Source organism: Sturnus vulgaris, chromosome 3 (genome assembly GCF_052056855.1).
Source record: "Sturnus vulgaris isolate bStuVul1 chromosome 3, bStuVul1.hap1, whole genome shotgun sequence".
NCBI lineage: Eukaryota > Metazoa > Chordata > Aves > Passeriformes > Sturnidae > Sturnus > Sturnus vulgaris.
Genome location: NC_142245.1, coordinates 3,882,942 through 3,909,066, shown reverse-complemented (window position 1 = coordinate 3,909,066; position 26,125 = coordinate 3,882,942). Strand labels below are relative to the sequence as shown.

The window sequence follows — 26,125 nt, the reverse complement described above, 5'->3', positions numbered from 1 at the left end:
ATTACTGCACACAGAAAAACAAGAGATAAGGTAAGTTTTCTAACTTATGCTAAGTGGCTGTTAACTGAATTTAACTCCTTCAGCTTTAATCAAATACTTGATTAGCTCCTTCTTCAACACATTGGAATTATCAACAGTGATTCTCAGAGATAATTACAATATTCCCATGTCTGTGACCTTCAACTAAGTTCACCTTTCTTGTGTGTTATAACAACAACCCCCCTCTCTTGACACTACAGTCACTACCTGAAGCTTCCAAGAGCTACTAAACACACATCAGAGTAACCTGGGAGATGGAAAAAATCCAAGAGCTGCTCACAGCAGCCCATCAGATCTTAAATAAAAAAGTCTGAAGACACAAATTAAAAGCAATAAACATTGGTATGAACACATGGCAAACCTACCTGACTTGCATCTTTGACATGAATGTTATCAATCAGTTTGCACAGCAGCCAAAAATACTCCTTACAACCAGGTCGCAGCACACTTTCCTCCTCATAATCCTCGATCTGGGGAAAGAAATTGCTTTTGTTCCGAAGTAGAAAACAAAATAACTCTATTAAAAACCCAAAGTGAAGCCAGTAACTGTGTTACAAGAGTATGACTTTCTCCAAGCCTCTAAGGTAAGTATAAGAACAATGTATTTTACAATGGTAACAGTGTGTGCTTTATTTTTATTAATTTTCTTGAAAAACTGTCACTATGATCTGCCAGACCTGTAAAAGATTTGTAGAACAGTGTGGAGTTCATGTCACCCACTGCAAATCACAAAAATATTCAGGATTAGACTGGATAAAACATGAGAAACTTGGGCTGATTTCAATTAGTTAATACAACTCTAATTTTAAACTCCCCTGCAAAATCTTCTGTAACTTGTTTTAATTTAACTCTTTTTAAAAGTATCTGTGTATTTGAAATTGAAATTTAAGAACAAGGGCATTTCCTAAAAGCTGATCTGCATTTCTCCAGGCACAGCCAAGCTGTAAATTACTGCAGTGTCAGAATTTTACCACTTTTGGGAAGTTTCTGGAAACATCTAAACCAGAAGCCTTCACATCTCTGTGCATCTGAAATGTCAGACACAACAATAATCTGCTACCATTTTTAGTTTTTATATTAAAAAAAAAATATATATATATATTTAAATTTATCTTGGAGGAAGTCTTGTCAGTTCTTAAATTCTTACCCTAATTGGTTTCAGAGCTTGAGCATCAGGGAGAAATTTTAACAAGGTTGATGCAGCCAGCAGCAGAAAGGAACGATTGATTGAGTCTCCCCCATCCAGGCCAGACAGAGATAATTTGTACAAACCATTGCAAGACTCGTGGCGAACTGCAGTCTAGGAAAAAAAAAATAAAATTACATGATTACAAGCATTATTTGGAAGATTTTTTTTCTCTTCTATTTCTTTTCTAAGTACAGAAATTCCTCTTATAATATTTATAAAGTTATCAGGGTTGAATGTGTCTTTCTAAAACAGGTATTACATATAATGTGCATTTAAACTTGCTACAGAAAAATGCAATATACTATTCTAATTAAAAAGAGGATTTGTCTGTGCCCTGTGTCTCGAGTTATCTATTTTCTATGGGAATGATTACAGTGACTAGAATAGAAAATATCACTGAATCCTGAATTTATCCTTACTCATTTAACTACTAATTAATTTAATTTCACTAGAAGAACTATTTTCTTCTTTTGTAAGAAAAATATCCACAGTCTAATTAAGCTTTGGAAGTTTGCTCTTTCTGATTTCCAGGGATTTTAAATGGAGCCAGCCTGTAAACTTTTTCTGTGTTTGAGTAATAAAACAACAGATAAGAATTATCATATCATATCCACCTGGCACCTTTAAGCAATACAAAAATTTCTACTGTGAATATAACTGATGCAATTTTTAATCTCTTTATTACATGAGAAAAAATTACTTAAAGCTAGACAAAGCTTTGATCATGACAAAGATTTGTGTATCAATTCTCATTCACCTCATTTTGTGGCTCTAAGTATAGAAAAAATAACTAGTAAAAAATAATCTAATAATGTAAGAATTATTAATGTATAATGTAAGAATGTAAGAATGGAGGAAGTTAAGCTAACATTGAAGTTAATTCAAGTCAGGTGGCATCACTCAGAAATTTCAACTAATTACCTAGAAATTTTAACAAATTACCCAGAAATTTTAACAAATTACAATGAAAAAAATGTCTTGAATTTAATGGCAACCCAGAGTTAATGACACTAATTAGGAATGCAACAACCTGCTCATTACCATACCTCTGGAATAAGAAGGGTGAGTTTCTTGAGCCAGTCTTGCAAATGGTCACTGTCAGCCAGACTGGATTTCACCAAGGAGCAGCAGTGAGCCCAGCTCACCAGGAGCCACATGGAATAGTGAGTGACTGAAAGAGGAGGAGAGAAACCCCACTGTAAGCAACACAAAAGGGTTTTGGAGTAGAATTGCACAGTCCAAAATGACATTTCAGTCACACTAACAGGCAAGCCAAAATCTTTATTGGAACTTAAAATACAAAAAAAGCTCGAGTTTTTAATATGCTGATTAAATACTGACCACTGTACTAATGATGACCATTAATTAGATTAAACATTACCAGTGAGGGGCACAGTCCCTTCCTAAATCTCTTCTAACCCCAGGAGCTGGGGCTTTGCATCACATCTTCACACTCATTTCCCATTTTGTACTAATTTTTGTAGCCACGTTTGTGTGGCCCAAACAAAAGTTCCACTGTAATCATCCTGCAGCCTCCAAGCAACTTTGGGAATTCTTAGAAATTACAAAATTTATTTTGTAAGGAAATTAGAGCCAAAAAATGAGTTATTTTGCAGTGCTTCAGGCTCCACCCAGTGTCACCTTTCCTCTGGTAGTAAGGCCAGCATTCTTTCAAGGACTACACTTTGAAATATCCTATTTTTTAAAGGAATTATCAACAGAGAAACCATTCTTCATCTTTCATTCTTCAGCAGAGAGATTTCCAGCAGCAAGAGCCCAAGCACAGACCCATTGCAATGACAGCAAATTCTGGGACCAATATCTACTGGGATTTGTTCACAGCAAACAAGGCCTGAACACTCAATTACAGATGAATCCAAGGGTGTCCAGGACAGCTTTTTATATCTTGCCAATGAAGCTTTTCCTCTTGGCAGAATAAAGAAAGCTGCTCTTTGAAAAAGTTCCAATTTCCATTTTTCAGGTACAACAAGAGTTTATTCCTGGTAGCCCCCTCATCTTCTCCTTAACTTCCACTTGAATTTCTTGTTTTCTTCTTTGCAAAGTGATACATTTCTATAGGATCCTGCCTGGATACCTCTGCCATTGGTTATTAATGCAGGATAAAGTGATGTATGGGATTTATCTGAATTTGCTGTTCTCCTCATTGATGCAACTGGAGCTGGAAATTCTCACAGGGAATTTCTGCCACAAGCCCAATAAGAAATATTTCAGCATGAGGGAAGCAGCTGCTGCCTATGGGAAACCTCACTGAGCAGAAGATGTTTTCAACCCCTGCCTCAGCCTCACTTCCAAAATAAAATTTAATTTTCCCCTTTCTTAGTGATGCTTTATCTCAGATAAAGTTTGGGGATCAGGGATGGGAGCAGGAATGGGGGAAATCTAGATGGGATTTAGCCAGGAAAATGGGTCAGGAAAATCTGGATGAGATTTCAGCCAGAAACAGGAGAGGGAAAAACCCAGACAGGAATGATCTAGGAAAGCTGATTGGGAGAAAACCTGGACTGGAGTTCACCTGGAATTAGGATTGAAGAAAACCCAGACTGGATTTCACCTGGAATTAGGACCGAAAGAAAATGTGGACTGGATTTCACCTGGAATTAGGACTGAAGAAAACCCACACCAGATTTCACCTGGAATTAGGATTGAAGGAAAACTGGACTGGATTTCACCTGGAATTAGGATTGAAGGAAAACCAGACCGGATTTTTCCTGGGAAGTGGCTCAGGGAAAAACCTGGACTGGATTTCCCTTGGAAAGTGGATCAGGGAATAACCATGACCTGATTTCACCCTGAATCCAGACTGGGGGGAAAACCCGGACTGGACTTAGGCCTAAAATTAGATCGGGGAAAACCTGGACTGGATTTCACTCAAACCACGGATATTTCCTTAGAGTAAAACGATTTTCCAGCATTCTTAGGGTGGAATAAATCCAAATCATAAATTATCATCAATTTGCTGTCCCTATTATTAGTTCCTGACACAGCTGTTTAGCAGCACTGACCTTCATGCCTTGACCTGTGATCAGACTGAGCCTTCAACACCCTGATGGGAAGAAGAGAAAATCATTTGAATTTTATCACAGAACAGAACAGATTATAACTCAGAAATACAAGTACACACAAGGCAAACACAGTTACTCTTAAGTAACCATTTGGAAAATCATTCATCTTAAAAGGATTCATTGTTTGCAGTATTCAAAATTAGCAACAATAATAAAACTATGAGAACCTTTAGGTCACCCCCATAAAGCTTTACTGACTACAGGATTAAAAGTCAAGAAGCACCCACAGTCCCTTTATTTTATCCAAAATAGAGATGTCAGAGCTAAGAGCTAACCCATACAGAAGAAATCTAATTTTCTTCATAAAGAAACCACATCTGAATAAACATTTGCAAACTTCAAATGTTTGTATTTACTTCCATTTTTTATTAACTACAATAAAAGGTTATGAAACCAGAAATACAGCATATATACTTGAAAATTATTCCTGCAACTTAACTAGAGGTCAAAGTTAAGCACACTTGCAGACTGGAAATATTCTGAATGTCCTTAATAATATTTTTAAAATATGGTAAAACAACTACCCATCACTTGGAATCAATTCTACAACACCAATGTAACAAAAACCTGACCTCTCCAGCATCAGTCTGACTGCCACAATGCAGCCTTACACAGAATTGCTTTTCTCAGGACAAAAAGGCAACAGGACCAAAATCTCCAATAGGTCAGATTTTGCCTTCAGTATCAGCAGGATGGAAAAACTAAGTCAAAACTGGCAGACTACTAAACAACATGAAAGTGAATTTCTTTTAATTTCTCCTTTAAGCTGCCCTGAAATTGAGAACGCTCCGGAGAAAATGGAGATTTTGGCATGAGAATTTCCGTCATTTCTAGTTCATACATCCATGCCTTACACCCTGACCACAGAGTTCTCACCCCTCTCCTCTCTGCAAGTGCAGGAGGTGACTAAGAAAAGCAAGTTTAGAGCCTGTAAAATTCAATTTCTCATGTGGCTGTCAACGGGGACCACAGCTGGAAGAGCCCTGGAGTCGTGAAGTAAAGCAGCGATGAAAATGCGCACACTCGATCAGCTTTATCACAAAAATAAAAAGATATTGTACCTAGGTGCCAAGTTGTCATATGTATAAGCAACTGACATAAGTCGCTGAATCAAACTGGTTCCCTGGACAAGTACAAGAAACACCTTTAAAAATTGAAGTCGAAAGAAAAAAAAAAAAAAAAAGAAAAAAAAAAAGAAAAAAAAAAAAAAAACAAGTTAATATAACAACAAGCTTTTTTTTTTTGATCTGTTTTTTTAATTATACACACTGTGTGAATCTAAATAAACCCACCTGTGCAGAAGAGGAAGAGCCAAAGGCAAATCACAGCATCTTCACAGTTAACAATTTATTGGTTTTATTAAAGTAGAGCTAAAATCCCATGTTTCACTGACTAGGTCTAGATGCTAAAATTTCATTCTCTAAGGAAGACAATTTAACTGCATAGGAAAATCAACCATTTATTCAATCCTTTTAGTAAAAACACGGTATTTTTTTAAGCACAAACTTCTCAGCCTTTTCAAAACCTGAGGTTTGAGGAGACAGGACTGAGGATGAGGCTGGACACTTAAATTTTGCCTATCTCTGTGATCAACACTTTTTATCGACTAAACACTCTCTTAAAATATTCATCTTTAGCAAACCTGACACACTACACAGAATTTTAAAATCCAAGTCTGAAGAAAATCTTAAAATATTTAAATATCAAATCCACAGCAATCAAGAATATTAATCAACTGACAACTAAAAATTTAAAACCCGTTAGAGAAAGCGACAGCAGCATTTACATGTTAAAAAAATGAAATACACTTGGTAAGTTCCCTGTATGACAGTGGCCCTGGTGATTGAGAGATTTGTTTTGTCACAAATGGCTGATATTTATGGAATAGTTAAGGTCTTTCCAGGTATAACAAAGGGAGAGGTCTGGCTCCAGCTCAGAGTTCAGACCTGCACTTTTTTTTGGCAGTCACAGCTGGTCCTGTGCCCAAGAAAGTCGATTTACAATGAACATTTTCCCTGATGCCAAAATATTCCATGTGCTTGGCCTGCTTTAGGAAATCAGCATGCAGGAATCTGGCAGGAAGGTTTTACAGCTGCAGCTAAGTTCACACTCATTCAGATATCCTTAATAAAGTTATTTTAGTGTTTCTTAAAGGAATCCAAAATGGATTTAGCAAGGACAAGGGCAGCTCATGTTGTAACCATAATTTAATAATAATATGCTACTGTAAAAAAGGATTGATCGATTTAGGGAACAACATCTAAGAAACAGGGACAAAGCACTGGAATTCTGAATTCCCAATTAATGTGCTCACCAATCACCAAAACACCTTTTGGATATGAGGTTTAAATCCATTCAAATACTTTTCCAGAGAACAAGTAAGACATCACTTATATTATTGATACAATTAGCACTACTAACTAATCCACTGCATAATTTTATTACTAAAATAAGGACTTTACATTGAGTCTTTTAGGAAAGGAATTGTTTTCTAAAGCTCCCAGAAGCTCTGTCTGTCTCCTACCTCTGTCAGCCGAGGGATATGCAGGCCCTTCACGTGGTCACTTGTTGTTTTCCTGGATTTGCCTGGCCACGTCCTTTTCCTGTGGCTCTCTGCTACCCCAGACCAGGCAAAGACATCGTGATAAGCCAAATCCAGATCTGAGGGATCCACTGCAAACTGGCAGATGAGCTTCAGCAAACAAGCAAGGCAGTCCAGCTGCCACTGTGAAGGGGAAGGAAAAGAAATCTTCAATTCTGAGGGGATTATTTTATTATTATTATTATTATTTAATATTTCATTCAATGCCCGCTATGGAATTTGCAACTGAAAACATCAGCAAGGTATCAAGGAGAAAAAAACTAGAATTGACTTGAATCTAGCTCAAACTAATGATAAAATAAGAATGAAAAAGATTATATTAGCCATTCTTATATAACATGTTCATGATTGAAAAATGTCTTTATTAACAGTACAGCCACTAAGGCTAATTGTCCCACTGACAGCAAGGGAAAATGGTATTTCATGGCCTCTTACACAAGAGAAAGATAATGAACAAATTACTGCTTTTAATATAGGCTATAATAAATAATTTTCCAAATAACAACCTTCCCTAAAGTAAGTAGAAAAAAAGAGCAAAAATAAATACTCCACTCTTGTTTGGCTACTTTTGACTTCTTTAAAGAAGTATGATCTGTTATGGTAATATCAATGCAGTTGCAATCATTCCTGAGGAAGGAACACAGGGTTTTTTCCCCTCTAAAGTTCCATGAGCTACAATTTTAAGTTCTACAATTTTAAGAATGGACAATCCTCCACAAAATCCATAGAAAACCAGGAAGGGTGGCTTTAAAACCTAAAAATGCAGAAGTATATATATACAAAATATTCCAAAAAAAGATGCTACTACACGGACTTCGGTGGTTTCAATCAGAGAATCAAACTATTTCACAGCAGAAAAATAATTGTAACAAAGGCTCTAAGTATTAAAAGTCTTTACAAATAACAAAAATGTTCTTTTGGAGAGAAAAGGTGAATTAACACCTACCACAGTCCAGGATTCCTGCTCCTTAGGCTCTAGAATTCCAGAATTGAAAATTTCCAGTAACTGTTGGAGCCCTCCAGCAGCAACAAACTGTAAATATATTATGGAACCAATGAGAGAAAAAGCAGATACAGAAATACCACTAAGATCAGTTAGATATCAAGCTAAGCTTTAGAAATTAAAAAAAAAAAAATTATGAACTATTCAGCTGGATATTTTATGAAAACAAATGAAATAATTGTACATGGCTACAACAAATTTACAAACCTGGTAACACAGAAAAACTTGCAAATGTTATCCCCAAATTTGAGATAAAAGATTTTAGGATAGATAATGTTTTAAATGGGTTTTTATTTTATATCTCTCTTGAAAAACTGTCTTAAGTATCATGGAATACTGTAGGAAAAACAAACCTTGCAGCTCCACGTGTTTTTACTGTTTTCTATTTGATCTTCACTTGAATCATCTGAGTCTGGGTAAAGATCACTGTAACTTCCCTAAAGATAAATAAGATTAATTGTAAAAACAGCTGAAGAATTATAATATTATAAAATAAATCATCACTGTATGCTTTGGTTCAGAGAAACACAGACATTTTGTGCAAGAGAATTACCGTAGATTCACGTCTTATCCTCCTGTTGGGCTTTCCCAAAGCTTCAATAATTTCCAGGGCATACAAAAGTTTATGGGCACTTTTTATTCGTAGAAGGTCCTTCCAGCTAAAGCCATCATTACCCTTAAAAGATGAAAAAAAAAAAATTAATACAATTATATGTATTGCTCATCTATCTAAAAATTCAGGGAGAGGATTTTTCATGTGGCACGGACAAATTATTTGGGGTTTAATTTTATCTGTTTCAAGTATATTTCTATACATGATGAACAATCTGAATAATGAAAAGGCAACGTTATTGTATGTTAAAATACAATTTTAAATTAGAGGAAAGCAAATGTCACACTGTGACTGCCACCAAAATTTTGATGCATATGTGCATAAAGAGCTGTAATATCTAAAATCTGTTTGGATATAATTTCAACCTCTTTTAAAGAGATTGAATCATATTTTGATCTGCAGGACAAGAAATCAACTGTGCTTCCAAGCAGCCCAGGCTGTGAACTGAGGGAAGAGTGCAGAAGTATCAATATCACAACAGCCACAGTGTTAAAGCCAGGCTGCAGCTGAAGAAACTGCTCTTTCAATCCAAGAAAAAAAGATTGTGATCATTAGTACTGACTATTCTTTTAATTTAAAAAATGAATTTTGAAAATAAATGATAACAGCAGTTTTGGGAGCTAAGCTGACATCTCAGTTTAGTTTCAGATTTATTAGCATTACTCTTCTCTCAGCACACTTAACATATTTGCTATATAACATTCCTATTTTGGGGAAAATTCAACCAGAACACTGAATGCTAAAAAATTCAAGTATAACAAAGATAAACATGTAAAACTTTGTTCACCTGCTCATCAGAAATATTCTGGAATGCCTGCAGCATATTAGGGCACGTTGGTAGGAGCATTAACAGTTCCCAGACACGTCTGGATAAGTTTTCTGCATGGAGATGGAGCTCTTCACACCTTGCACTCTGACAAAGCAAACCACAACCATTCTTACTGTGAACTTCATTGAGAAAATGACATTTCAAAGCCCAAAACTGTATGTATTTGTAATTAAAAAGCTGTTTCCTATCTAATAACTAAATCCATAATTAGCACGTGATAATTGAAGAACTTGCAAGATACTAAATTACATGATCTTTCAATGATCCCATATTCAATGATCCCAAAATATGATCCCATATTTTGAAAAATTTAAATACAGATAAAACTTATAAATAAATTGCAGATTCAAATCTAGTATATATGATTTGATTTCCCTCAAACAAATGATGGCACACAAGACAAAGCTTGGGTTTTTTCAATAAAACTTTACAAATCTTTCTTCAAGCCAATTCCCATTATTTGTCACCATGTCCACTTAAATAATCAGTATTGTTTGTTAAGAATTGTTTTTATAGCTTCCAAAAGATTTAGAACATTGAAATATATCAGCTAAGTAAAAAGGAAAATTTGTGAATAAGCAGGCAATAAACAGAGTAGACAAAAAAGAGGCTACAGAGGAAAACCAGATCTAATTAAATAAGACTCAAATGCAATTGTTTTAATAAAATTACTCTAAATTACCTCACTATCTTCCATAGCCACTTCTCCAGAAGGAGGCTTAAAAGAGGCCAGCATCTCTAACAAATCAAACAGGGTGGTAAGATGAGGTTCTTGCAGGAGTAAAAGCATTGGAATGTTGTCCTTGTGAGGAGGAGGTAGGCAGGAAGCTGGGAGCTGGACACCTTCACCTTTCCTTTCTCTCCTGGGGGCACCCAGGGATACAAACACCATCTGCAACAGGCAGAGACAAGGAGCAGACAATTTAATGACAATCATGGAATGTTTTCACAAGAATCAGAATTTAAAAATTCAACACAGGTTGGGTTTTTTTTTGTAGTCAAATCTTTACTTTGCAGCATTTTCAGCAATTGCCACCAATGAAGTTTGGGTTTGCTTTCACTTAAGGCATTCGTGGTGTAGCTGCACTCCTGATCCTGCCCCTGAGGTTGGGGACACTCCAGTCCTGAGCTGGTCACACCCCACAGAGGGATCACAGCCAGCCCTGCCATGTCCAGCACTCAGCTGCAGAGCACAAAGGGAAATCCTGGCCACTGTCTGCAGTACCTGCATGTCCTTAAAGCCCAACTCATGGAGAGTTTTCTCATCATAGTCAGTTGTCAGTTCATGCCCAGATGAAATCATTCTCACAGGTCCCATGAGGCCACCTAGGATAAAAGCTCAGTTCAGCAAAATTCTGGAATCATCGTTTCAGTTTCACAAAAGCTTGATGTCATTTCCTTAAGAAAAGTGGTTATTGCATTAAACTAAATTTACTTGTATTCACAAATAACCTTTTCAACATCAGGTCCCCCAGCTTTGTAGTGGAAAGTGTTTATAACACAAATTTAAATACATCTTCCATATTCTGCAGCAAATGACACTATGCCACAGAAGGATAATGGAAAATGATTGTGATCATCAAAATCCCCTTGTACCACACACTTGTGATTAATCTTACTTAAATATAAGTGGGAACCAAAGAAGTCACATCCATTTCAGAAGGGAAAAACTGAAAACAGCCTGCAAAGAACTCAACACTGAACAAGAAACCTGAACAATTAAAAAGATTAAGAATTGAATTCCATTTGGTGCAGACAACCAAGCCTCTCTTCTTACATGCACACTTTGCCCAACATAACCACATGTTTCTAAAATGCCAGTTACAATAAAGATAAATATTTTTTGCTGTGTGGTGGAAAACAAGAGAGCTTCTTTACTAAAACTGCTGCTGCTGAGTGGCTGGAAAAGGATTTTAAAAAGAAGGCAATTAATGTGTCCAAAATGTTTCTCATTAAAACATATTTTTTAGAAGTTGTTAAACTGTGAGAAGCAAGTCTGAATCATGTTTAAACATATACTAATAGTAGTGTTGGAAAGAGCTGTTCATGGACAGAATTTATTCAGAGAATTATTCATTACATGCTAACTCATGCTTACAATGAGAAAGAAAAACCGAGGAAATATAAAATTAATTCAGAAAACATTTTGAACAGCAATAACTGATAAGAATGCTGTAATATATAACATAAAGAGGATTTAGGAAACATCCTCCTGAAGGATAAAGCAGAAATTTTCATTCACTCACAAACACACTAAGAGGGAACAACAAAAGGATGCATATTCACTATACAAAGCAAGGTGACATTCCAAATTAGGAGCCTCAAAGCAGGATGAAGAATCATTTCTGCTACAGGATGACCATAAATTAAAAAGCAATTGCAGGAGTAAGGAAAATCTTCCACCTGACTGGAATACATGCATACAGAGCATAAATTATGAATTTGAATTGTGGCTTCAAACTCTGAATCAATGGCAGAGCCAGAAATGCATGAATCAGATGAAATACAGAAATGCAGACTTTTATCAAGTCGTGTGCAACAGAATTTCCATTTACAGAAAATAACATAATTCAAACAACAAGAAAAAAAATGTGGGGGAAAATCTATTGGAAAATGGAATTTGGACAGATTTCAGGACTTACAGGATTTACATTTTCTTGGCTATTTAAAATAAATGGTAGTGCTTAAGAAACAACATTATTAATTAGAAGTGAGGGTGATATTAATTAGAACTACAGCTAAAGAAAATAAATCATAATGCTTGCTTAGCTGGGATATCTGGGGGGAAAAAAAAAAATCCCACAATCATTTCAGTTGGAAAGGCAAAATCTCCAGGGAGGAACAGCTCACCAGGAAAATCCCCTTTGCGACTGCTTTGGCCAAACTCCTGAAGCTGTGCTTGCTGATTTATCTGCTCCTTCTGCAAATTTTCATACCAATGTGTGACTTCTGCTCTGAGATCAGCCACCTGATCACTAGGGTACATTTCTATGGTCATCTGAAAGAAAAATAGGTGTTTTATTTACCCAAGAGAGCTATGGAATTATTAACATTTAACAGGGTGGGGTGTGCCTGGAAAAGGAATTTTCACTCACCTTGTCAGGAAGTCCAGCTGGCTGACAGACAATCCTTAGAGGGAGTGACTGTTTGTCACTCAGGGCTTTCAAGTGACTGCTGATGCCAGTGCCTTCAATCTGCCACTGTCTCAGGTGATATGCAAACCTTAGGAAGCAGGGAAAAACATGGAAAAAGTGGTTTTGTCAAAGCCTATTGAACACAAATGTTTGCTGATGAGAGAAAGATAAAACCTGCAAATAGTTGTTTTGATTTTTTTTTCAGTAAGAGGAAGTTATTGACATTCTTGCTGTTTTTCAAATAAAATTAAAATAACTTTTAGAGAAGTTTCTTTGGTGAGGGATGGGGAAACACAAACACATCCACACATATTTACAGATGAACAAGGGCCAACTCTTGTACTGTTTAAACTTTATTTATTACCTTTCACAATTATTCCCTACTGTCCTTCCTATCCACAAAGAAACCATTCCTTAAATTAATAATCACTCTTAACACACTCATTATGGTAAGAGGAATAGAAATAAATTCTTCATCCAAACATATCAATAGAGTTTTTTACCTTCTCCTAAAAGCCTCCAGGTGTGTTTTCAGCATTAAGAGCCCTCTTTCAATAATGGTCAGACTGGAATGAGAGTCTTGCTCCAGGTTACTCGAAGCTATCATCAGACTCTCCATACACTTGCTAATAAATTCCTGTTCTTTTTCCAGACCAGTTTTACCTGTAATACCAGTTCAAGTTAATTTATAGGCACAGCTTTGGAACAATCAATGAAAGGATAGTGCTGGGTATTCTTTAAAACACTTTAAACAGAAAAAAAGATTAAAATTGAAGTTGGTACCGTTGATGTAGTAAGAATTGATGTACTGGATGGCTGCTCGACTGACATCACCAGACTGTGCCCTTAAGGCAATGCCCCAGAACTGGTCCATGCCACACAACTGAAATAAAACATTGCCTCATTATTTTATTGGGAGTGAGGGTCTTCTGATCTGAGACATTCTTTTTAGGTCTTGACTCAATCACCAACAATATCTCATTTTCTCTACTGCTTGCACTGTCATCACCACAAACACCAATTATTACAAAACTCTGAATTTTTCAGGAACATTTTTACAAAGTCAGAAACATGAGGAGAACTGGCTGAAATCCAAAATAGTGAATTTCCATTTTTGACAAACAAGAGTACTTTCAAATGAAGCCATAAAACCCTAATTATAATCAATATTCATTGCAAGAAAAAAATTGCCTCAAATCAATCCGAAGAATATATTCTAAACATAATTTTATTTATGAGGTAATTGCTCTGGATAAAAAACTTCTAAAGCACATAATATATAAATTGAGACACATTTTACAACAGATTTCTAGTCAGAGTTAAGTATGGCTAACAGAATTTGACTCTTCTTCACTAGATAAGTAAATTTTACAAATCTGTTTTTAAACTCGAGGTTGGATACGGTTCAGTTATGATAAAACATGGTAAAGTGCAACAGGTATCACTTTTTTTGTGCTTTCCTATCTTTGCCTTGAGGGACAAAATCCACATGTGGCAGAGAGAAGAAAAACAAGAGACAGAATCCAGGCTCACCTCGGAGTTGGAGCCACCATCATAAGCACTTGTAGCCAGTCGAGCCAAATTACACAAATGCTGGAAGAGGTTTAGGCCAGTCATGCTGATAGTTTCAGGTTTTAGCTGTGGCATCTAAACAAATGCAAAAAAAATGTCAGTGCTGGAACAGAGAGCAATCATAGGGTATTTATTTCATTAGCACTGTTATTACTATTCATTGTTGTTATTAATCATATTTAAATGTAATAGTTCAAATAGAATTGTTCTTGAAAAAGATCATACCTTGAGTTTTAGATACAATAAAAAAATCAACTATAATTGGCTTAAACAGTTCACCACTGATCTGAAGTGTAACAGTGCAGAGGGGAAAAAAAGTTATTTCATTTTAACATCAGCTGCTTAACTCATCAACAGCAGGAGAATTTGTTAGCATGTGATGCCCATCCAAAAAAACTTACACGTGTGCAAAACTAGACAAAAAACCTGTGTAACCTTGGGAAAGAACTAGACTACATTAATTATTGCACAATCTATCCACTTTGTAATGTCATTTGTCAAAACAGATGGATGGAAGACTTTGGAGAAAGCTCTGCTCCCAATTTTGTCTTTTCAGTGGCTGTATGGCTGATATTTATTGGCCCCTCCCAAAAAGAAAAATCCATTTTTCAGTCAGGTTGAGCTGTAGAGCATAAAGAAAACTATAGTTTTGTGCTATTTTTCTTCCAAATTAAAATAAAGTGCTACAACACAGCTGCAGATAGAACATAAGAGCTATTTGTAAAAAAAAAAAAGCACTCAGGTAAATTGCAGTATGAAAAGAATTCCCACTAATCCATTTCCCTCCTGTCTCCAAGCAGCCAAAAACCTTTGCATGACAAGCAGGGCCCTCGTGGACTACTGAAGAGATGATTTCCATAGAAACAATTTAGATATTAAACAGTATTGATATGGAATGAAACATTCTTATTGGAATGAGAAAGTTACAATTAATTCTGTCCATACCTTTTCCAAAAAAAGATGCTTGTAAGTCTCCATGCCCATGGCATGCTGGTCTTTACTCCTGACTTGATTCAAGAACCAGTGTAGTGCATCATCATAACATTCAGAATCTTCTACTAAGCAGTGCCACAGGATGTCCACTTGCTCTAAACTCAACCCTACAATTAGGGAAGGATTTTTAAATTATTCCTTTATAACATCAAATATTCCGTAAAACCCAAGAATGTGCAGAAAAATCAGAATATTTCTGTCGGGTGACAGCATATAAATGTGTCATGACAATATCTATAGTGAGACCACCCAAATATCAATTGGAAAAAGAGTAATTTCTTTCTTCATAAGGAAAATTAATTTCTGACAGTATTAAAATAAAAAGAATTATTTTTTTTTGGAATGCAGATCTCTGGGAACATTATGGATACAAACCAAAGCCCATAAGTACATAATGTATTATCTTCCTTTAGTAATTACTACAATCCCATTATTTAGAAAAACTGCAGCACAGAGAACATGAAAATTTTTTCTCATAGAATTTGAACTCCAATGTTGGTTCTGTGCTTTTGCCAGAAAATCTTCCTTCTTTTGAAACTGTCTGAGAGATTTAAATAATGTGTTTAAAATAACATATTAAGCTGACATGGATTACTAAGAAGTATTTTTGCCTTACTCTGGGGATGCTTCTCTGTGGCAAAATAACCTCAAATACTCACTGAAGTGATCTGGAGATCCCAGAGTTGAAAACACACACGTGAGGAATTGAAGACGAACCTGAACCTCTGCACTGTGGCTGTATCTAAATGAAAATTGGGACAAAAAAATGAAAGTTTCTTTTGTTGTTTATTGCCATAACTTTTGCCCTACTCATCCACGTGCCTCTTAAATGCATAAATAATTGTTTCTTACAAGTTTCTTTCTGAATTTCTAGTTCAGTGTATGGATCAAACCCCAGCTGAAGATGTTGCAGAACCACCCCAAAGAGCAGAATGACACCACAGATAAAGTCCTTTTTTTGTTGGGAATTCAGAAGGGGGACAGATCAAGTAAGTTTTTTGTCTTACAGTCCAATTCAAGTGTATTGTTTTGTCACCTTGCAAGATCGACCTTATTTTTTCCCCTAAGTTGTAAAATGCTGATATTTCTACTCTGAATTTCCAATTCCAAATGATACATATTCTTTATAAAAATATTTTCATAACTTATATAAAAATATTTATTTTATTTCTATTTATACAGTAAAAGCTTGATGGTAAAAGGAACTGAACAATTTCTTCTTTTACCTGAATTTAAAGCATCCCACCTTCCTAAGTAATTCCTCAATAAAGCAACATTAATACAAAGGGTGAAGTTAGCTTTAAAGAAGTTAAATTGGACCCAGAAATAGCAACATTTTTCAGATGTGGGTGCCCATATTGACTTTGACATCTGTCAAAACATGAAGGGTCTCTTCCTCTAGGACTGAGGAGCTGGAAATTACATTGCTTGTTTATATATACCTGATTTTAATCACACAGATTAGAAAGTGCAGATGGATGTATTCAAACAAAAACAATTATGCAAAGGCTAACGACAAATTTTAAAACTAAAACATTTGAATAGTCCTAGAATATGAAATCACTTTAAATTAACTTGAATATCAAAACTTTCATGTTTTATTTGCACACACAAACGTACAACATAATGTCTAACAAAAAATGACAAGAGTTGGGGTTTTTTTAAGAAAAAGGAGCTATTTTAAATGTTTTTACATACTTTTATCTCCCTAAGCAGGAAATATCCCTATAGAAAATATTTACTTACAAGACCACCTCAGCAGGAAGAGAAGAAAGCAGAAATGGTTTAAACCATAAAATATCAAACACTCCCAAGTCAGCTGTGTACTTACAGTGCATGCTTGTGTCTTCCCTCCCTGACTGCTTGGATGTAGTGTACCAAATTATCAAAGAAAAGTTTCATCATATTTAGTTCTTTCTCTGCCCACCTGTGGCAATTTAAAGGACAGAAAGTATTATGGTTTGCTTAAAAAGATCAGAAAAGCCACAGAAAGCAGAGAGCTGTTAGAGGAAAATGGCACACATGTAACCCCAAAGGAAACATTCCGTTTTTCATCTACCATGAATTCAGCAGTTGTACTGTCCTCTCTTCTTCCTTGCAATCTTTAAGGTTTCTTAATGTTATTTTTCAGGCATAGGACTGACAGAACACTCCCTTTTGAGCCCATGAAAACTGTTCCTAAATGCCCTAATTCAGAAAAGTCTAACTCAGTATTAGTGGCTAACTTCTTTTTTTTGTTGTTGTTTTTAGATAGAGTTGAGATTGAAGCACGAGAGACATTATTTCTGTGTTTGGACTTAGTTGCTTATTAATTTTTATTTATAGTATAGTGAGTTTTACAGTATTTTTAGCTAATAAGTTAAAAATGATAAAATGGAGCTGTATCTTGTTTGTTACAAGGTCTTTTAAGGCCTAACTATACAATTAGAAGCTAATATTGATATTATTTATACTTTTGACTTAATGACTAAACACTGGGCATATGTTTAAATGCCATGTCAAAAAGGCCAAAAAAACTTGCTGATAATCACTGTCAGCTTTTCAGAAGTTCTGTCAGTCTATTCTCCAGTTACAGCAGGCAGTTACATGGTTTGTTCTGCTAAGGAATGCTGTACTCTGTATTATCTTCAATTCTCAAAGGTTTTTATACACCAAAGATCTCCCTAAATGCCAGCATTGTTGGGACAGGGGCTTACTTACATTGTTATCCAATGTGTATCATAGCTGCTCCCAAATTGTTGAAATGTTCCAAATAGTTTGGGAAGAAGACGAAGTGAAACTACTACAGATCTGAGGGAGAAAAACAATGACAACATGTGATTGTTACAAAACTGAAATGATTGAAAAATTCCTTTGAGAAGCTCAGGTTCTGTGAGCAAACCAAAGGAAGGCACTAAAGGAAAGTGCTGTAAATTCTAAATCCCAGTGATTTGGGATGGAAGGGACTTTAAAAATCACCTCATTTACCCCCTGCCATGGGCAGGGACACCTTCCACTGTCCCAGGTTGCTCCAAGCCCTGTTCAGCCTGGCCTTGGACATTTCCAGGGATGGGGCAGCCACAGCTTCTCTGGGAAACCTGAGCCAGGGCCTCACCACCTTCACAATCAACCATTTTTTTCCTTTTATCTAATCTAAATCTACTTTCTTTCAGTTTGAAGCCATTCCCCCTTGTCCAGTCATTCCAGGCCTTTGTAAAAAATCTCTCTCTTGGTTTCATGTAGGTCTTTTCAGTACTGGGTGGCCACAATTATGTGACTGAAGGTTCTCTTTTCCAGGCTCAACACTCCCAATTCTCTCACCCTTTCCTCACAGGAGAGGGGTTCCATCCCTCTCAACTTCTCTGCATGTGCTCCAACAGGCTCCACGTCCTTTCTGTGCTTGTGAAATCTCCCATCAAGTCAACCAAGAAGTTTTCTGAAGCTGAACTACACTTCCTTCCATTTCTTTACATGTAACTCCTTGGACACACAGCTGAGATTCATCTCTCAGCATGTTTGTAACTCATCTCACAAATGCAGTTCTCAGCAAAAAGGTAACACCATAACAAAGCAGGTGATGTCCAGCAGTCATTTGTACCATGAAAACAAATTCCACTTTCCCCAGTACAATATCACAGCTTTGGCTGGTATTAAATCAAGTTATCTGAGGTCAGGGTGTTCCTTCCTCACAGAAATTTGACCCCATAACAGACTTAGTGGAAAAGAACTTGTCTGTTCCTCAGCCACCTGTGTGTAGAATCTGAATATTCAGTATAAAGTGCTTAGGCCAAAATGCTGACCTTGCCCCTGACTGACTGAGCTTCAGATCTGATTTTACCAAAGGCAGGAATGCAATAACCTCTGGCACAAGGGAGAGCAGACAAATGCAACAAAATGAGAAATTCAGGACACCAAAACAAAAAGAAATGGAGCATCACAAACATCCACAACACACTGGAAACTGTTTTTGTTCTTTTGCTTTTGCCTAGTTTATGTTGTCTTCCTGTAAAATGAAATAACTGTTACAGCCAACTTGGATTTCTGGTATGTTGCAAAAATAAGAAACTTAAACAGATAATTTATGATTGAAGTTACCTGTTGTTTGCTAAATTTTCTAAGCAGCCTTCAATAAATCTCATTCGAATCTGTCTGTCAGTGAACCAGCACACTAAAGAGCAGAGCAGCTTCTCTGCCTCATTTATTAACCCTTCAGAGAGATGAATCTACAGCAAGAAAAAGAAAGGTCAATGAATATTATATGTATTTCTTTTCTTTTTTAACAACAGTGTTGTCTGGTATTCGACTCACTGCATCTTCATCCTGGACCAGATCCCAGAGCAGGGTATTTCCTTTCTTACAAACATTATCCAAATTAATGTCAGTCACTGCATTGCTGTTGTACTGGTGTTTGTGAACTGCTGGTCCTGCACAAAATAGAAAGACCATTAGTGAACAAAGAGAAGGAACCATCTGAATTGAACATTCTTCCCTAAGTGCACAAACAGCAGCATGTTTTATTTGTTAACTTGCCTATTTCAAAGTGCAACAACATTGTAATTGCAGCCTTTTTTTAATATATGGCTTCTTGAAAGACCATACCAGAAACCAACAGGGCAGTTGGGCCAATATTTACACTGCTTTTGGCTAATGGCAAAGTGCAATGAAAAACAGCACTGAAGAACTGCAGATGAAACTGCTTTTTAATTTAATTCATATTGTAATTAATATATTTCTTAAGCCTTTCTGTGGTGCCATGGTCCAAAGGGAGTTATCTCCATAACCACCATGGAAGGAACACAGGGATGGAGCTCATTTCAATAAATTCTCCTCCTACTACAGGATTCCCTCCATCCAACTAAAAACCAGGGAAAACAAACACCATTTTTCCATGTGCTACAACATCAAAGTGCAGGACTTTAGAAACTCATCATGTTTTCATAAACACTGATAGACATTTTCTTTCCTCTCTGTGCCCACAGCTGGCACCATTCATTCATCTACTATTTAATACTATTTTCATGGAACAGCAAAGTCAAGTAGAAAATTCAGACTGTAATTATTTGCACATGTAAAACTAGGGGTGTCAAAAATAAACTGCACTGAAGGCCTCATGCTCAACCAGTAATTTGAATCTTCAGTTATTAGACACGCAGTATCTATGGAAAATACTGAAAAAAAATTGCTGATTTATAGATTTATGAAGTTTTTAATAGTTTATTCAACTCGGCAGTGTAGAAAAAAAAAAGGAAATTTTCAATGTCAGGCTAAAATTATTATCATAAAAACTTCTTATTCAATCACTTCAGGGAAATATAAAAACAGCACTGGCTTTGCTGTCTGCTGGTTGAGAGCAAATTTGGTTCTTGCAGGTCAGTGAAGAAAAACATGAACTCTTCACCATCCCTGCTCTCCCTTATGTTTAAGAAGAGGGTAAAAAAGAAAATAAAGCTGCCAAAACAGCATATGGAAAGATGATATAATTCTTGAGAAGTGTTTTAGGAGCATCTTAAATTGCACCCTGAAGTAAACCAGAAGATTTGGCAGTGTAAGATGAAACAGCATAAAATGCCCTTTACAGCAAAATCCCAAAAGTATCAAGTCGTATTTTAAGTCATTTTTCCAGAATTATCTTCTCTAGAGCCCATTATGGTTAATTCATTTATAGGTTAATTTATTATGTCAAAGGTAAAAAAATCACAGTAATGTGGACCCACCAGCACTAAAATTGCAGAAAGTTTCAGAGTGGAAAACACAGAGAATCTTTCATTTCAGTACCACCTTTCTTTACACTTAAACAGCCTATTAGAAAAAACACTTACTAGGTTCCTTGTGCTTTTATTTGTTTTAACTTGCATTCAAAGCTCCAGAGGAAATGGGAAGGTGGGGGATTTAAAAAGACAAACACAACTGAAACACAGCTAAACACAAATGAATGTTTCTGTGTTGACAAAGGAACACAGATACAAAAATGAATCTCTTGGAGAAACATTAAGTTCTCAGCAGTCATGGTTTCTTCAGACAAATACAAATAAATGGTTAAAATCATTTCATTATTTTAATTACTGGAGACTTATTCAAAATGACAAACTAAGTTTTTCAGTTTTTCTTTCATCACTCTTACCTTGACTCAGATGTTCATGATAGATAGAGGCCAGGTTTGGGAGGTGCTGCTGAAGATGAGATGTCAGCTCAGCATGGGAATTAATCTGTACAAGCTCTTCTTCACAGCCAGACTCTTCCCCATCAAAATCTGCCATATTTTTCTCTGATTTTGCACTGACTTGAGAACTACTGCAGCTGACATCATCTGCACTAAGCATATCATCAACCATATGCCTGTAAAAGAAGAATATCAGAATGGACAATATCAAAGAGGAAGTTGTTTATAGCAGACTACAAGTGAGCAGACATCTCCCTACAGCTAAAGTCAGGATGAATCATGTGTTTGAACAGCAGCCCTTGTATGAATTGGAAAAACAATTAGAGGTAAGTTAACTGAAGGTCTCACTAGCATGATGACTGAGTTGGCTTCTTAATGTTAACTAAATGCAGCACTGTGGAAAACGTTTTTAACATTTTCTTAAATGCTGTCTTATTTATTCAATACCAAAACTTAAGAGAAACCTTTAATCAGATGTTAACAAATCATGTATTTGTGTAACTCCCTGTGATAACAATCATCTCTGTGAGACAAAATTACCCTGAGCTACAGCAAAATGTCCATACACCAATTTCTGCCCACTACCACTTTTATTTCTGTTATGAAATGTTGGAACCCAGAAGCCTGGGAGTTTTGAACTTTCTGTGCTTTCTGACACTGACCCCCAAGGGAACATTGCTTTTGACTTGTGACACAGGAGAAGGCTTCCAAATTAGAGTGATGCAATTAGAATCATGGGTGTGTAGCTTGAATAGAAGTGTGTTATTTCATATGGTGAAGGGTTTTGAATTTGGGGCTTTAGAATATAGTAATAGGTATGGGGCAAGATGGATGTTCTTGGCTATTGTCTCTTTGTCTTCTTTTTTCTTCATGCTTTCAGGCAGTAGTTTTGGTTGGATAGTTGGTGCTGCACTGAGTCACAAGAGTTTGGTTATTGGGTCAAAAGGATAAATAATATAGGTGTTAACTCTTCATTGGACTGTTTAGCTTTAAAGGACCTTGTAACTAACTAGATTTGCCTCCATTTTGCTCGCTTTTAGCTGGTAGCTAGAAGTACTGCAAGAACTCTCTGTACCATAAAGAAGATTTAATAAAAAATCAAGTCTGAATGAGAAATCCATCTCCTTCGTGTTTTTAATCTTGACTCTAAGTAAAGGCAAAAGAAAATGAAGACAAGCCACTAATTAAGTAGTGAACTAACCCATTACAATGGAAGGAGTCAGAAGAAATGCCAAGCTACCTACCCATCGTGGTGATGGTGGTGGTGATGGTGGTGGTGGTGGTGCTGGGGCCCAATGAACTGCCGACAGTTAAATAATTCATTCCCAATGGTTTCCCCAAGGAAGTCCCCTGTGTGAGTTATACAGGAATCTTGAGAGCCTTGTGAAATGTGAGCAGTGCTCATTTCTCCTGCCATGTCGTGCTCTGTATCCTCAGCATGGGAGCAGGCATCGAGCATGCGGATGCGATTGTCCACGGGCGGCACGGCGTCCGTGTTAAACACGTGCTCCTTGCCCGCCCCGTTACTGGCACCGCTCCTCTCTGCTGCCCCCGGGGCATCCCCCAGGCAAATGCCTGCTTGTGATTCCAGTTTCCTGCCTCGTAGATCTGTGCTCCTACTGCTTTTCTGGGCGTTGTGACTCCTGTCTTCTTCCTCTTCGTCGTCCTCCTCTTTGAGAGCCTCGATATCCGCGATGTCTTCCGACTGCACCTCGCTGCCGGGGCTGCCGGCGGACTGGCTGGCGTGACTGGAGTTGGCCTCGTTGCTGGATCCGTCACTGTGGCCACTGCTGCTCCCAGGCCCACTGCTGCCATCCTCACCACTGTTGGCTGTCTCATCAGAGCTTCCTTGCATGGATTCCTGAAATGATTTTAGGAGGTTTTTTTTAAAATTGGTGGAAAAATAAAGCACCACTGGAAATACATAATTAATATCATCATTATCATCATTCAAGAATCATTCTTCCTTTAGGAGGAAATGTGTCACATCTACAAGTTTCCATTCGTTCCTTCTCAATTTGGTTGCTGATGACAAAATGCTCCAAGCAAGATTCAGATTTAATAATTGATTTTTTGCATCACTTTGTTGCTAACAGGATGCATGTGCAGACTCTGCGTGTGCACAGAGCCTCGGTGTGACACAAAAACAACATCTTGCTGCCCATTACTAGAGATTAACCTAACTGAAACACAGCTGAAATGCAGGAATACATTTGGCTGAGGTGGTTTTAAAACAAGCACAGATAAATCATCATTTTTATAGGTAATAACAGGCAACTCAGGAAGAAAATTCCCAGACTCACACTCTTACCTCTGTGTCCGAAAGTCGCTGCTGGACGTGTTTTGTTCTGTTCATCAGCTGCTCCTCCATTTCAATGTCACTGCCTCCACTCTGATGGGTGTCACTGTTGTCACTACTTTGAGGGCTTGCTGCTGGTGACCCTAATTCAAAACCACATTTCCCACTTACTCTCTGACAGGTAATTACTGGAATGTAACTGCATTGCATAAATCTGCCTCAAATATTGAGCATTCTTCCAGCAAACAGGGATATAACTTCAACAATGTATACCTAAACACTAAAAATTTTGTTTAGAGTAATGAGCATTTACCAAGTTTATATTTTGATGTCTCTTCTTGCCATAGTTACACAAATTTCCTAGATTCTACTCAAAACATCATTTCACTTGATTTCTCCTAAGAACAGAATTTCAAATTTAATTCTGTTCCAAATTCAAAAGCACTGCAGAATCAAATGAGCCAGATTGTGGGGTACAACTAAAACTATACTTACAAGGGGAAGGGGCTGCTCTTCTGAGCTCCTCTTCTTCTGAAAGAAAAAAGCAGGACAGGAAAATAAGTGACTAAAAATCATTTTGCCAGCATATAGTTGTCTACGATACATAAAACCAGCAGTTTTTATGAAAACCACAAAGAGAAAGGGAAACTACAGTAAAATGGCTTGGAAGCACCTTTAGTAATGACTGTGGGGAAATACACAGTCAAGTAAAAAAAAAATAAAAAATCACCAAATCAGAAACAGCATGTAATACTAAAAAGTAGATAAAAAGTAAGCTTTTATAAGATTTTGTGTAGCTATTAAGTTACAGATGTGCAGCAGAACAAGAATAGTTATGGATCATTTTCTGAATTAAAAAGAAGAATATAGACTACTCTAGCTAGACAAACAGAATGGATCTGAAACACAAAGCTTTCCAAAAGCACTCACAGACTTTTCATGCTTTCATCTACAGCCTCAAGTTCTGCTGGAAAAATATACCAGCATGACACTTTTTAAAAATACTTAAAGGAGAAAGTTCTATACCTGCTTTTTTGTCCAAACTCAACATGGAGACTATGAAAATTCCAAATTTAACACCAGATCTACTGAATAACCACGCACCTTTTTTGTTTCCCATGGGCAGGTTGGTACTCAGTAAAGATGCAAAGGAGCTTTGTTTTGACAGCTGAGCCTTAGCTGCCAGTGCATTATTCCACAGGGCTTTGATCAGCATGGATGCCAAATACAAGGTCTGGAAAGAAAATGAGGGAAAAGTTCCATTAAGAAGCAGGTTTTGGATATAAAGATCCACTGTTCATTTTTCTCTATGCTAAAACTACAGCTCATCAAAATAAACTCATCAAAATAAACAAATCAACTAAGTAATGTGTGAAACACATTCTAACTTCAGACAGGAAGTTGAAGTCTTCCATCAGCGGTTTTGCAGTCTTTGAAAATCTCTAAAAATTCTCCTTCAAAAGCCAGGAAAGGTGTAACTAAAGAAACACGACAACTTTACTCACAGAGTCCCCCCCCCCCTCCTTTCTGCATTAGTGAATATTCCTTTAGGGACACAAATGCATCATGGTTAATTAACACTCTCATTTAATTGCTTTGTCATGCCAGTGATGTTGCTGGCCTTGTCTTTACCTGTTCAGTGTGAGCACTGGGATGAAGAGTTGACACGAGGTTAAGAAGGTGTCTAAGTGGGACAGGGTCCAAGTTTTTAATCAAAGAAGGAAACAAGTCGTGTATGTAACGACTGCAATGCTTCAGCTACAAGGTAAAAAAAGAGAAGGCAACAAGAACAGCAAAATAAACAAATACATCAAATATTGCAGCAAATAAACGTATTTGTACAAATTCTCAGGAAGCAGCTGTCAAATAATTTCAAACTCCAGCAGATTTGCAATTTTGACACTGTAAAGCCTGAAAACACACAAATCAAATGCAACAGTTCCTTCCTTAGGTCTAGTTCTGAGAGATCAGGTGGAAAGAAGAACTGGAAGTTTGTTTTATATTTGAACTTAAATACAACCTCTGAATTATCAGTTTATATGCTAAATCTTGAGGGAAGCAGGATTTGCAATGATTACCTCATTAGCAGTGGTAAATACAAATAAAGACTACTTAGGAATAGACTGTGTGAGGATTATAAAGAATTCTTTTGTCTTTTCAGTGATGGATGTCAAAAAATATGACAATATGTTCAGCTAACTACTGTATTTCCACATGAAAGTGACAGTGCTCCTGGATGATTCCTCTTTGGTTAAATGCTGCTTTTCACAGTCACTTAAAAGAGTTTCATTACATTTGTATGGATGTTGTTATTCAAAAAGTAAAATAATGGTAACAGGAAACTTCTAGAAAAAAAAATTCTCACGTTGGTTATCACACACCTCAAAGGGATTTTTTTCATGATTTATTTTATTTTGCCTTCTTGGCATTAAAATATCTGTGTCAGCAATTTACTGTGTACAGGCCAACTTTCACAGGACTGACAGTGAAATGAAATCATGGGGGTTCTACACAAAGATGCATTTAAACATCTTGAGATAACTTTCAATTTATTTGTCTAAACACTCATTTAAAAAGTGGAAAATACACCCTAAGGCCTTCTATTCTTTCAGTCTAAAGGTGTCAGCCTT

General features: G+C 36.6%; 1 protein-coding gene across 9 annotated transcripts in view; it reads right to left on the bottom strand.

The window, feature by feature from the left end:
- Positions 1–26,125, bottom strand: part of USP34 (ubiquitin specific peptidase 34) — a 109,918-nt gene that overhangs the window by 35,703 nt on the left and 48,090 nt on the right. For 6 of the 9 annotated variants that reach the window (XM_014895088.2, XM_014895094.2, XM_088160747.1 and 3 more), the window contains exons 11-39: positions 25,128–25,253; positions 24,600–24,729; positions 23,991–24,026; positions 23,508–23,638; positions 22,441–23,057; positions 21,158–21,372; positions 19,345–19,460; positions 19,132–19,259; positions 17,758–17,847; positions 16,889–16,984; positions 15,717–15,799; positions 15,010–15,164; positions 14,026–14,139; positions 13,276–13,375; positions 12,996–13,155; positions 12,454–12,580; positions 12,209–12,356; positions 10,584–10,684; positions 10,041–10,250; positions 9,317–9,442; positions 8,470–8,592; positions 8,270–8,353; positions 7,860–7,946; positions 6,836–7,036; positions 5,373–5,455; positions 4,252–4,292; positions 2,275–2,399; positions 1,187–1,339; positions 405–509 (exon numbers count right to left, since the gene is read on the bottom strand). In XM_014895088.2, coding sequence (XP_014750574.2) covers positions 405–509; positions 1,187–1,339; positions 2,275–2,399; positions 4,252–4,292; positions 5,373–5,455; positions 6,836–7,036; positions 7,860–7,946; positions 8,270–8,353; positions 8,470–8,592; positions 9,317–9,442; positions 10,041–10,250; positions 10,584–10,684; positions 12,209–12,356; positions 12,454–12,580; positions 12,996–13,155; positions 13,276–13,375; positions 14,026–14,139; positions 15,010–15,164; positions 15,717–15,799; positions 16,889–16,984; positions 17,758–17,847; positions 19,132–19,259; positions 19,345–19,460; positions 21,158–21,372; positions 22,441–23,057; positions 23,508–23,638; positions 23,991–24,026; positions 24,600–24,729; positions 25,128–25,253 — 4,011 coding nt within the window. The remainder of the gene's footprint in view (positions 1–404; positions 510–1,186; positions 1,340–2,274; positions 2,400–4,251; positions 4,293–5,372; positions 5,456–6,835; positions 7,037–7,859; positions 7,947–8,269; positions 8,354–8,469; positions 8,593–9,316; positions 9,443–10,040; positions 10,251–10,583; positions 10,685–12,208; positions 12,357–12,453; positions 12,581–12,995; positions 13,156–13,275; positions 13,376–14,025; positions 14,140–15,009; positions 15,165–15,716; positions 15,800–16,888; positions 16,985–17,757; positions 17,848–19,131; positions 19,260–19,344; positions 19,461–21,157; positions 21,373–22,440; positions 23,058–23,507; positions 23,639–23,990; positions 24,027–24,599; positions 24,730–25,127; positions 25,254–26,125) is intronic. The other 3 variants (XM_014895089.2, XM_014895096.2, XM_014895090.2) reach the window with 2 other exon arrangements.